Here is a 12,260-nt window from a genome sequence, read left to right on the forward strand (position 1 = left end):
GGCTACTTTTGACCCCCCTAAGCCATTGGTCCTGGCTACAGATGCTGTGCAGTATGGGGTGGGGGCAGTCCTGGCCCATCGCAACGCGGATGGCTCCGAGCAGCCACTGGCGTTTGCATCTAAAACTCTTAGTCCCGCGCAGGCCCATTATTCCCAGGTGGAAAAAGAGGCTTTGGCCATTGTCTATGCTGTTACCAAGTTTCACCCTTTATTGTATGGCACAAAGTTTCAGTTAATCACTGACCATAAGCCATTGATATCGTTATTTGGCCCCGCCTCTCAGATTCCGGATAGGGTGGCCCACAGACTGCAGCACTGGGCGTTGTTCCTCCCTAAGTACCATTATGACATTCATTTTCACCCTACTGGACAGCATGCCAACGCCGACGCTCTTTCCCGTCTTCCAGTGGGCCCGGATCCAAAGTTCGATCGGGAAGAGATTATGTGTTTTCATTTGGATGTGGCGTCCCGCCAAGCGGTTGATGGCTTCTCAATCACTGGTTCTAGAGTCGCCAGAGAAATGGCAGCTGACCTGGTTCGAATGGGGAAGCCGAGCGCATGGTGCGCACATTTAATACGCAGATGAAAAAGTATGTGCACAAATTTCCGGCGGAGGAGGTATTGACGTTTTTCCTGACGGCATACCAGACCATACCGATGGGAGAACGCAGCCCCGCAGAGCCAACCTAGGACTCTGCTGCACCTCCTCAGGCCTGGTCCTCACCAGTCTTCGCAAAATGGGGTACCTGGCTTTCCACCGGGTATGTCGGTCTGGGCACGTGGATTTGGTCGCAATCCACGTTGGATACCGGTGGTGGTCCTGCGCCGCAATGGCCGCCGGCTCTATACCTTGCAAGCGGGGGACCGGGAGGTATGTCATCACCAAAATCAGCTACGTCCACGTTTGGGCACCCACCCTCCGACCCCAGCTTCCCCATTGCCGGAACCTGTGTTGTTTTCTCAGGGGACGCTACCGCCCCTCCCACCTGTGACTCCGCCACACTTCAATGGTTCTCAGCCTTGGTGGCCTCCAGTAGCTCCAGCACTGGCATCGCAATCATTAGAGATGCCCTAGTGAGAGCTGACCCCCCTCGCAGGCCTGGTTTCTCAGGAGGCTGGTTCACCTGTGGTCGTGACTTCCCCATCGTCCCCGCCACTGGGTCTTGCCCCTCCCGAGGTGGAACAGAATCCGGAATTCAATGGCATGTCGCCCGTTCTGTCCTGGGCTCTGGTGGTGGGATGACGGGGGCCTCTTCGTGTGGGTCACTTCCAATCGTATTCGAAGGTTCCGGCTCGAGGGTTGGCAGGTCCCCCCGACTCCAGCATTCCAATGGACGTGGAGGTCATCGCTACTGCACGACACTCCACCTTCCGACGCAGTGGATCACAGTGGCTTCATCCCCCGAAGGAGGAGGAGTGCAGTAGCTAGCAGAAAGATCACGGGAGGCGCACATCGGCATGGCGCGTCATGGACAGTAGTTGCTGCAAGTAAAGTCCCATCCACCAGAGGGCACACGAGAATTCGGCCGTACTCTCTGCCGGCTGAACAACAACTCGGGCAGCATGAGCCATGTCCAGTCAGTTTTACATCGGGCATGCGTAGCAGACAGTTACCGGTCTACACTATGTGAAGTGCGATGGACAACATGGATCCTGTTAATACAGAAGGTCTTTGATCCGCTTCATAGAGAGTTTCAATATATTTTTTCCATCTATTCTAAAAAGCATGTGGGTCACATAAGAGTTCCATCTTTCCCTTCTATCTCCATATTTGTTTTGTTTTTCCTTCCCTGAAATACTATTTCCTTGGCTACTCGATACATCTTTACATACTTGCCCTCTTTCTCCAGTGTCTCAATTTTTGAGCAGATTTCCCCTGTCCGTTTTTTCCTGGCCTGATCAGATACTCTTCTCAGCTCATTGTTCAGTCTTCTGTATTTTTTCCTTCGTCAGTTTGTGTGTTTTTTTCCATTTTCTCCTTTCTGCCATCTTCAAGATCATGTCGTCAGTAACCCGTGGTTTCCTTCACCCCTTGCACTTCACCAGACCAACAGCATCTTTACTGGTTGCTTTCAGGGTGCCTCTGAAGTGGTTCCACTGTTCATTTATGCCCTCTGTCTTTTCTATAATTTTCCACTTGTCTCAAAACTCTTCTTCAAGCTTTTAGATTATTCCGTTTTCCTTTTGAGCATCCTTCTCTCTCCCTTTACCTACCAACATTCTTTTCAATCTAACCTGCACATCTGCTACAACCAAGTTGTGGTCAGAGTTAATATCTGCTCCTGGATAGGTCTTGGCATTTCTCATGCATGACAGGAATGTACTCTGTATTAGTATGTACTCGATCTGGTATCTACTATTGTCTATAATCGATGTCCATGTGTACCGTCTTCTTTTGTGATGTTCAAAAAGCGTGTTTCCAACTACCAGTGAGTTTTCCTTACAAAATCTGAGAGTAGCACTCTTCAAACTCATCATTGCTCTGTTGGCTGGTTGGTATGTAGACCTGTATCAGATACTCCATTCCTTCCATTCTTTTCCTCGTCTGAATAAAGTAGTTGTTCTGCTCAATCTCTTTTTTTGCATTTTCCACTTTGCCAGATTGTAAGAGGCTGCGAACGTTCCATGTACCAATCCTTAGCATTTCCTCTTTCCTTTTCTTTTTCTTTATCTTTACACTTTCAATTAGCCTCGATGTACTCCCCTCCCGGAGAGCCAATTGAGGGGATGTTTTCCCTCCGGAATCATTATTTTGGACATAGAGGGCCATGTCAAGTGCACCTTGGGAATAGTAATGTGGTAGCTTCTCAGTGCTTTCCACATATGATACCAGCCACCCACTCTGGTTCAGATGCTGTTTGCTGCCGCTCACTCTGAGTCAGACACTGGTACCTAAAACAATCTATATTAGAATCCAACATAAAATTCAAAGTAATTGGTCAAGAAGATCCGGAGATACACGATCTTGAACAAACGAACATTTACATTTTTATTTACATAGATTAGGTAATTAAAAAATCTGAAGGTGTGTGCAACTCATCATAAAGAGCAATATTATATTGCTTCTGACTGTTGGAAGATGAGAATACATGTACAAAACTAAAAAAAAAGCTAGGTTTGCAAATGTATTCCATTAGAATTATTGTGCTCACCACATTGTTTCCTAAAATTCTAACAACATTTAAGCTTAGATACAGAGACAAAAACAGATAGTCTAGAGCATGCCTTTGGGAGTGGAATAAATATTTCTTACACATACAGCTAGACTCAAATTTTATTATGACGACTTACTCTGACAACACTGCAATGGGTACGTTCCTCAAAAACAGATGACAAACAGAACAAGTTTTCACTATTTAGTTATTTTTCGTTTGCTAAAGACATAATAAAATTTATATCTGGTACAAACTGTCAGCACACACAGTTGCAAAAAGTTTCATAGATTTGCGTCACTCAGGGTGCTATGTAATTGTCACTTATTTAGTTCCATAATCAAAAAAACTTTTCACAGATATTTTTTGATCAGGAAATTGATATCATTTTTGCAGTGTCATTATGGAGAGGTGGAAATTCTTCCTGAGGGAAAACTGCACATAACTCCTGGACAGCTGTAACATAAAATAATTTATCTTTTAAAGGGATATTACAGCAGATCAGTCAATTCCATCTGCACTTGCTCAGACCACTTTCAACTGAAATGGCAAATGGTCTTGCAAATAGCTCAAAACAGATACTTGGTTTTTAACCTACTAAAAGGTTTGGAGAACTGTTCCTGAATTATTTCAGCTTCACAATGGGGTCTTCAAAATTCAAATTTTTATAAACCCAGAGAACTTACAGAACTTGATCTTGTTCTCTGTCAGAAATTGTTTCCCCACAATCTGATTTTCTTTTCAAATGTTTCCACTTTCCCCATCAAGACGAATAATTTTCTTCCCATCTCTCAGTGTCTTATTGAGGACATTCAAGTGTGCAGTCAAATTAGCTATAAATGTCAGGTCTGCAAATGATTCTGGATCGTCTAATTTTTTGTTCCTGCTTTCCCTTTCCCTTCAGAAATTCAATAATAGTGAGTCTAACATCAAAAATCCATTCTAGGCATTCACTTCGACTTAATCAATGTACTTCTCAGTAATATATAATGTCTCTACACACTCCATTCCACACCATCTGAAGCTGTTCAACCTGATAGTGTAATAATCCATGCAACTTCAAAAAAATTGCTTTTTGTAGCTCCAATTTCATCACATGCTTCAGGCCAGCAAATTTAGCACAAAGTGCTTCTAGGTGTACAAAACAATGAATCCCTTACAAACTGTCTGTCCATTGTTGTAATGTTTTACTTTTTCATTGCCATCTAAAACTAGATTCTCTGTCTACATCTACATCTACATTTATACTCCGCAAGCCACCCAACGGTGTGTGGCGGAGGGCACTTTACTTGCCACTGTCATTACCTCCGTTTTCTGTTCGTCGCGTATGGTTCACGGGAGGAAGGACTGTCTGAAAGCCTCCGTGCGTGCTCGAATCTCTCTAATTTTACATTTGTGATCTCCTCGGGGGGTATAAGTAGGGGAAGCAATATATTCAATACCTCATCCAGAAACGCACCCTCTCGAAACCTGGCGAGCAAGCTATACCGCGATGCAGAGCGCCTTTCTTGCAGAGTCTGCCACTTGAGTTTGCTAAACATCTCTGCAATGCTATCACGATTACCAAATAACCCTGTGATGAAACGCGCCGCTCTTCCTTGGATCTTCTCTATCTCCTCCGTCAACTCGATCTGGTACAGATCCCACACTGAAGAGCAATACTCAAGTATAGGTCGAACGAGTGTTTTGTAAGCCACCTCTTTTGCTGGTGGACTACATTTTCTAAGGATTCTCCCAATGAATCTCAACCTGGTACTCGTCTTACCAACAATTAATTTTATATGATCAGTCCACTTCAAATCGTCCCGCACGCATACTCCCAGATATTTTACAGAAGTAACTGCTACCAGTGTTTGTTCCGCTGTCATATAATCATACAATAAAGGATCCTTCTTTCTATTTATTCGCAACACAATACATTTGTCTATGTTAAGGGTCAGTTGCCACTCCCTGCACCAAGTGCCTATCTGCTGCAAATCTTCCTGCATTTCGCTGCAACTTCTCTGTATACTACAGCATCATCCGCGAAAAGCCGCATGGAACTTCCGACACTATCTACTAGGTCATTTATATATATTGTGAAAAGCAATGGTCCCATAACATGCCCCTGTGGCACGCCAGAGGTTACTTTAATGTCTGTAGATGTCTCTCCATTGATAACAACATGCTGTGTTCTGTTTGCTAAAAACTCTTCAATCCAGCCACACACCTGGTCTGATATTCCGTAGGCTCTTATTTTGTTTATCAGGCGACAGTGCGGAACTGTATCGAACCCTTCCGGAAGTCAAGGAAAATAGCATCTACCTGGGAGCCTGTATCTAATATTTTCTGGGTCTCATGAACCTATAAAGCGAGTTGGGTCTCTCACGATTGCTGTTTCCGGAATCCATGTTGATTCCTACATAGTAGATTCTGGGTTTCCAAAAACGACATGATACGCAAGCAAAAAACATGTTCTAAAATTCTACAACAGATCGACGTCAGAGATATAGGTCTATAGTTTTGCGCATCTATTCGACGACCCTTCTTGTAGACTCGGACTACCTGTGCTCTTTTCCAATCATTTGGAACCTTCCGTTCCTCTAGAGACTTGCGGTACATGGCTGTTAGAAGGGGGGGCAAGTTCTTTCGCGTACTCTGTGTAGAATCGAATTGGTATCCCGCCCGCTCCAGTGGTCTTTTCTCTGTTGAGTGATTCCAGTTGCTTTTCTATTCCTTGGACACTTATTTCGATGTCAGCCATTTTTTCGTTTATGCGAGGATTTAGAGAAGGAACTGCAGTGCGGTCTTCCTCTGTGAAACAGCTTTGGAAAAAGGTGTTTAGTATTTCAGCTTTACGCGTGTCATCCTCTGTTTCAATGCCATCATCATCCCGGAGTGTCTGGATATGCTGTTTCAAGCCACTTACTGATTTAACGTAAGACCAAAACTTCCTAGGATTTTCTGTCAAGTCGGTACATAGAATTTTACTTTCGAATTCTCTGAACGCTTCACGCATAGCCCTCCTTACGCTAACTTTGACATCGTTTAGCTTCTGTTTGTCTGAGAGGTTTTGGCTGCGTTTAAACTTGGAGTGAAGCTCTCTTTGCTTTCGCAGTAGTTTCCTAACGTTGTTGTTGAACCACAGTGGGTTTTTCCCATCCCTCACAGTTTTACTCGGCACGTACCTGTCTAAAACGCAATTTACGATTGCCTTGAACTTTTTCCATAAACACTCAACATTGTCAGTGTCAGAACAGAAATGTTCGTTTTGATCTGTTAGGTAGTCTGAAATCTGCCTTCTATTACTCTTGCTAAACAGATAAACCTTCCTCCCTTTTATAGTATTCCTATTAACTTCCATATTCAGGGATGCTGCAACGGCATGTCTGTGCATGGTGTTGTAATGGGATTCTGCGGCAAATTTGTGATGCCCCCAATTAGGCAACTGCATAATAAACATTGTGAATTAGCATCCTTCTCTTTGAAAAAGAGCTGTAATTCCCATTTATTTTTAACAACTTGCAACAAAAGCTCAGTAGACTGCCTCTTTTGGAGCATATTTACCATTGCAATAAGCACTGAACCTTTCAACTCCCTCTGTACTAAGTGCTAATAGCAAGGGATAAATTGGGCTGCCAGTACAGTTCTGCCAAAGTGAAGAATGTTGTGCTGACTGAAAGTTGCAGTACTGAATGCCAGAAGAAATAATATTCCATCATACTGCTGAATGAAATGTCACACTGTACTGAGCAGTGTTGAAATCCAGTCACTAAGGCTCTTGAAACAGTAGCCTTCATAACCAATCTGATACAAATATTGTAACAGCTCTGCCTCTAATCTATTCACCCCTAAACAGATTGACAGGAAATACACTACTTGCATATGTTAAAATCGTTGGAATGATGTATTTCAATAGGATGTACTAAGTCAATTGTGGTCTGTATACGGCATCCAAGGAATGAGAAGGTGATTGTTGTAATATGTGGAGCTTTCCTGTATTGCTGAAGGAATATATGTAAGTTCACTTGTAATTATCCTGCAATTTTAGACAATGCGCAAATGACACACTTAATAGTATGTGCATAACATTCTGCTTGGCCATTTGTCACTGGACGAAATGATGCTGTGCTTTTGTGATATTTTACTTTTTCAGTGGCTCTAAACTGTGTTACATTATATCTAAGAATTGTGACAGGAAACACACATGAAGCAAAGATATTATCCAGTATTCCAATATTTGAAGTCAGAGTGGTGCAGGGAGTGTCTCTCACCTTACACTAGTTCATGATAAATAACTCAATCTCTGCCAGAAGTCTGAGATTACTATTAATAATGTTTGCCAGGTCGTACAACATTAATGAAAGAGTTCCAATGCATCTCCCTGGGGGCATGTTTGAATTTATTTCTGCATATGCTGAGGATGACTGTCCTTCCAAAATAATGTGCTGCATCCTCCCTACCAAGAAATCTTGAGCCCATTCACAAGTTTTGCTTAAGATCACATGTGATCATACCTAGTTAGGTATTCAGTCAAATGGTTTTCAGAAGTCAAGAAAACTGCTTGTGTCCTACTGCCGGGCTTCATTGGTTTCAGGATCTTATGTGAGAGGAACACGAGGAAGGTTTTACACAAGTAATGTCTACAGAGTCTATGCTGTTTGGCATGGAGGAAAATATTCTTTTAAAGAGATCTCATCTCATTTGAGCTCAGAGTATGTTCTACAACAGGTGCAACACAATGGTTGGTTGGTTAGCTTTGTGTATCATTTCCACTTCCCTCTTGCACACAGGTGTGATCTATGCTGTCTTTCAACAACAGGGCACAATTTTTTGTGTTTTCATATGTTATGAACTCACAGGGAACCCGCATATCTGGCCTCTTAACTTCGTTCCTAAAAAATGCCAAAAATTGTGGCACTTCCTACAAAGTTTATTCAGGATCAGATACCAGTAGTAACTTCACATATGAATTTAGTATAATTTCCTCTCCTCTCCTCTCGTCTCCTCTCCTCTCTCCACACCACCAACACCTCTCCCCTTCCTCTTTCTCCATCCACCTCATGTTTGCCATAACCCCACCCCCTCCCCTGTCTTGCACCCTTGTCCCCCGTCCCCCCCACCTGTCTCCCATCTCCTGTGTCACCCATACCTCATTCCACTGCCCCCCCCCCTTTCCTGTTACCTGCACCTCTTTCCACAAGCCCATGTGTCTGTAATTTAGTGGATTACTCCTATTTCCTTTTGTGAGTATTAGTGTGACCTGTGTAACTTTCCAGTCTTAATGTACCGATCTTTCGTCGGGTGAGCTGTTATAGATGATTGCTAAATATAGAGCTATTACATCAGCATACTCTGAAAGGAACTTAATTGGTATGCAATCTGGACCGGAAGACTTGCCTTTATTGAGTAATATGAGATGCTTCGCTACACCGAAGGTATCTACTTTTAAGTCACTCCTATTAGCTGCAGTTTGTGATTCAAATTCTGAAATGTGTACTTACTTTTTTGGTGAAGGTATATCAAAGAACTGTACTTAGTAACTCTGCCTTGGTGCAACGTCATCGCTAACATTACCATTACTGTCGGGCAGTGAAAGTATTTATTGTGTCTTGCCACTGTGTACTTTACATATGACCAGTATCTCTTTGGATTTTGTACCCTATTTTGCTAGTTTTGTTGTGGAAACTATTAAAAGCATCTCAAATTGAAATCAAGCTAAATTTCAAGCTTCTGTAAAACTTTGCCTACCTTGGGGATTTTCTATTCTTTTACATTTGGCATGCTTTTTTTCATTGCTTCTGCAACAATGCCCTGTACTGTTTTGTGTACCATAGCAATGAGTTCCATCTCTTATCAGTTTATTTGATACAAATCTCTCAATTTCTGTTGATGCTATTTTTTTTAATTTAAGCCACATATACTCCACGGTTACATGGTTATTTTGCGAGGAATGGAGACTGTCTCTTCGGAAGGTGCCAAGCAAATTTTTATCTGATTTTTTTAAATAGATATATTTTGTGCTTATTTTTGGTAGTTTTGGATGTTGTGGTATTCAGTCTTGGTGTAACCACCTTGTTGTCACTAATCCCTATGTTGGTGATGATGCTCCCTAGCCGCTTGGGATTATTTGTTGCTAAGAAGTAAAGTATGTTTTTTAACACTTCAAATGGACTCCTGAACCAGTTGTTCAAAATTATTTTAGGAGAAGGCATACAGTACATTGTCTGATGATGTTTTATACTTATCACTGGCTTAGAAACGTATATTTTTTCCAACATATTGAAGGTAGATTGAAGTCACCACCAACTAGAATGGTGTAAGTGGGATAGCTATTTGAGATGATACTCAAGTTTTCTTTAAACCTTTCAGCCACTGTATTATCTGAGTCGGGGGATCAATAAAGGGAACCAATTATTAACTTGGTCTGGTTGTCAAGTATAACCTCGACCCACCCTAAGCCACAGTAACTATCTGCTTAAATTTCACTATAAGATAAACTATTTCTAACAGCAACAAATACACTGGCACCAATTATATTTAATCTATCCTTTCATAATACAGTTAGGTCCTTTGTTTTTGGTTGAACTTATCCCCAGCTTTAGTCACCTTTCTGTATGTATAACGATTTGAGCTTCAGTGCGTTCTATTGGCGCTTGGAGCTGTAGTTCTTTCTCAACACAGCTACAACAAATTACTATTATAATACGTATGGTTCCCAAGTCTACCATCATCCTATGATTGACCTGCACCCTTTGAGACTGAAGCTCTTTCTACACTTTCCTGTGACCCTCTGACGTAAGAAAAGACCCCTGTCCACTCCATACATCCCCCCACTACCTGTGTAGCTGCCTCCTGTGTGTAATGGACTCCTGACCTATGAAGCAGAATCCTGAGACCCCACCACTCTATGGAGCAAGTCAAGAAATCTGCAGCCTATACAGTCGCACAACCATTTGAGCCTCCGATTCAGACCCTTCATTCAACTCTGTACCATTTGCCTACAATCGGTCCAGTCCACAGTGCTACAGATTGTGAGTCTGCCTTCATCTAGCAAATAAGACTGAAAGTCTTTACCACTTCAGATAGCTGCCTGAAACCATAAAGAATTTCTTTTGACCCAAGGCAACACACATCGTTAATACCAACATGAGCCACTGCCTGCAGCTGGCTGCACCCTCTGCTCTACATCTCTTCATCGCATGCAGAAGAACCCATTCTACATCTGGGATGATTCCCCATGCTATGTGCACAGAGTGCACACTGGACCTCCTCCCCCACCCACTCCCTCACCCCCTCCCCTCCCAGAATGTCTTTTGTTGCCTGCCACCCACCCATTGGAAAGACCTCCTACTCGACCATCGGTGCAGGGTCAACTTCAGTGCAGCAGTAACTGAGGCAGTCACAGTAGAGGACCGGGGGACATAGGGGACATGCTGGATGTCACTCGGATCCCCATGTCTGCCCCCCCCCCCCCAAAGTGATGTTCATTGCCAACAGCATCAAGTTGTGTGCCTGAAGCTAGTACCTCCTGGAGCTGTAATCAAAGCATCACCAGCTAGCATGTATCTGAACACAGCAATCACAGTCCCTGTTCGCGCTAAAGGTAACGGAACTATAAGCTCACATTTCTTAAGACACAAGATTGTGCATAGTAAGCACACAAACATGGAAGAAATTTACAAATTAAAGTTTCTTTGAAGCTCGTGCAAATAATTCATAAACGAACATTATACTTCTCTGTGGTGTTGCTGGAACAAGAGCTACTGGCTGATAAGACTTTAGTGAAAGGATCTCTGATAATAATGAAGTACTGTGAATTTCAGATTAATAACAATATTATTGTCACAGCATAACACAATTACTTTCTCTCTCTTCTCTATCAATCAAGAAATAAGAACAAAATGGGGTTATATATTGAATTACAATTCATTTGAATTACTCATGTAATAATGGCTATGGAATATTCTACAGACTCTGACAAAGATCACAAACATGGTGGATCAGATTGTAATATTACGATATGTTACACTATCCAACCATCTCCCCCCTGTCCACTTGTCTACCCCTCACCCTACAGAGTGAGGTGACGCAGTGGTTAGCATACTGGACTCTCATTCGGGAGACAACGGTTCAAACCAATGCCCGACCATCCTGATTTAGGTTTCCTGGGATTTCCCTAAATTGGTTCAGGCAAATGCCAGGATGGCCGATTTCCTTCCCTAATCCGATAGGACCGATGGCCTCACTCTTTGGTCTCTTCCCCCAAATAAATCAATCAATCAACCAACCAAAAAACCATCCAACCCTCACCTCCCACCCCTCTCCCCCAGCGTCTCATCCCTCTCTCCTGGTATCTCGTCCCTCCCCTTCCATTATCTCTGCCAACCCCCCCTCCCTCTGGCATCTGCTCCCCCCTCCCGGCATCTCCCCCTGGCAGTTCGCCCCTCTCACCCCATATGTCTCCCCTCTCACACCCCCCCCCCCCCCCCCATCTCAGCCACCTCAACTCCCCTTTCCTCCCCATCCCGCCCCTCTACTTCCCCAATCTGCTCTGCTCACACATCTCCTTACTTTCCTCCACCTGTCCTTGCCCATTGCCTCCCCCCCCCCCTTCTTCCCTGTTCTTCTTCATCTGTTCCCCTTGCCTCCTGCCCTCTTACACACGTCCCCACTATCTTACCCTATCCTCTGTCTCTTTCATGTCACCTCACCTGTTGTTTGTGTTTTGTTTCTAAATGAGAACACTAATATTAAAAGGTTACTACAAAGATACCCTAGGTCACCACCAATATGAAGTTGCTTACCACAGGGATTAAATGTTTCATGCGTTTTCTATGCAGCACATGACGTTTTCAGCTATAATTATTTTCTGTTTTGATATAAAGTTTGTATGAGATGTGAAAACAAAACAATTTGCAGTACTAAATTTTGGTTATATTGTGAAATATTTGCTCTTCGCAGGTACTTGGAACCTATCACTAATACAGCCCTGTATACGCATCATGAAACAGTTATGGCAATGATACGAGGTGCAGAATCACGTCTGGATTCTCAAAGGCCCATTGACAGGTATAAACGCAGTCATACTTCATAATTATTTCATGAATACTTCACTTGCCTGTTAAC

At 43.1% G+C, this 12,260-nt stretch overlaps 1 protein-coding gene across 2 annotated transcripts in view; it reads left to right on the plus strand.

Moving 5' to 3' along the window:
* Positions 1-12,260, plus strand: part of LOC124606086 (RAB11-binding protein RELCH homolog) — a 134,266-nt gene that overhangs the window by 119,677 nt on the left and 2,329 nt on the right. For both annotated transcript variants that reach the window (XM_047138051.1, XM_047138052.1), the window contains exon 19: positions 12,096-12,203. In XM_047138051.1, coding sequence (XP_046994007.1) covers positions 12,096-12,203 — 108 coding nt within the window. The remainder of the gene's footprint in view (positions 1-12,095; positions 12,204-12,260) is intronic.

Source organism: Schistocerca americana, chromosome 3 (genome assembly GCF_021461395.2).
Source record: "Schistocerca americana isolate TAMUIC-IGC-003095 chromosome 3, iqSchAmer2.1, whole genome shotgun sequence".
Classification (NCBI taxonomy): Eukaryota; Metazoa; Arthropoda; class Insecta; order Orthoptera; family Acrididae; genus Schistocerca; species Schistocerca americana.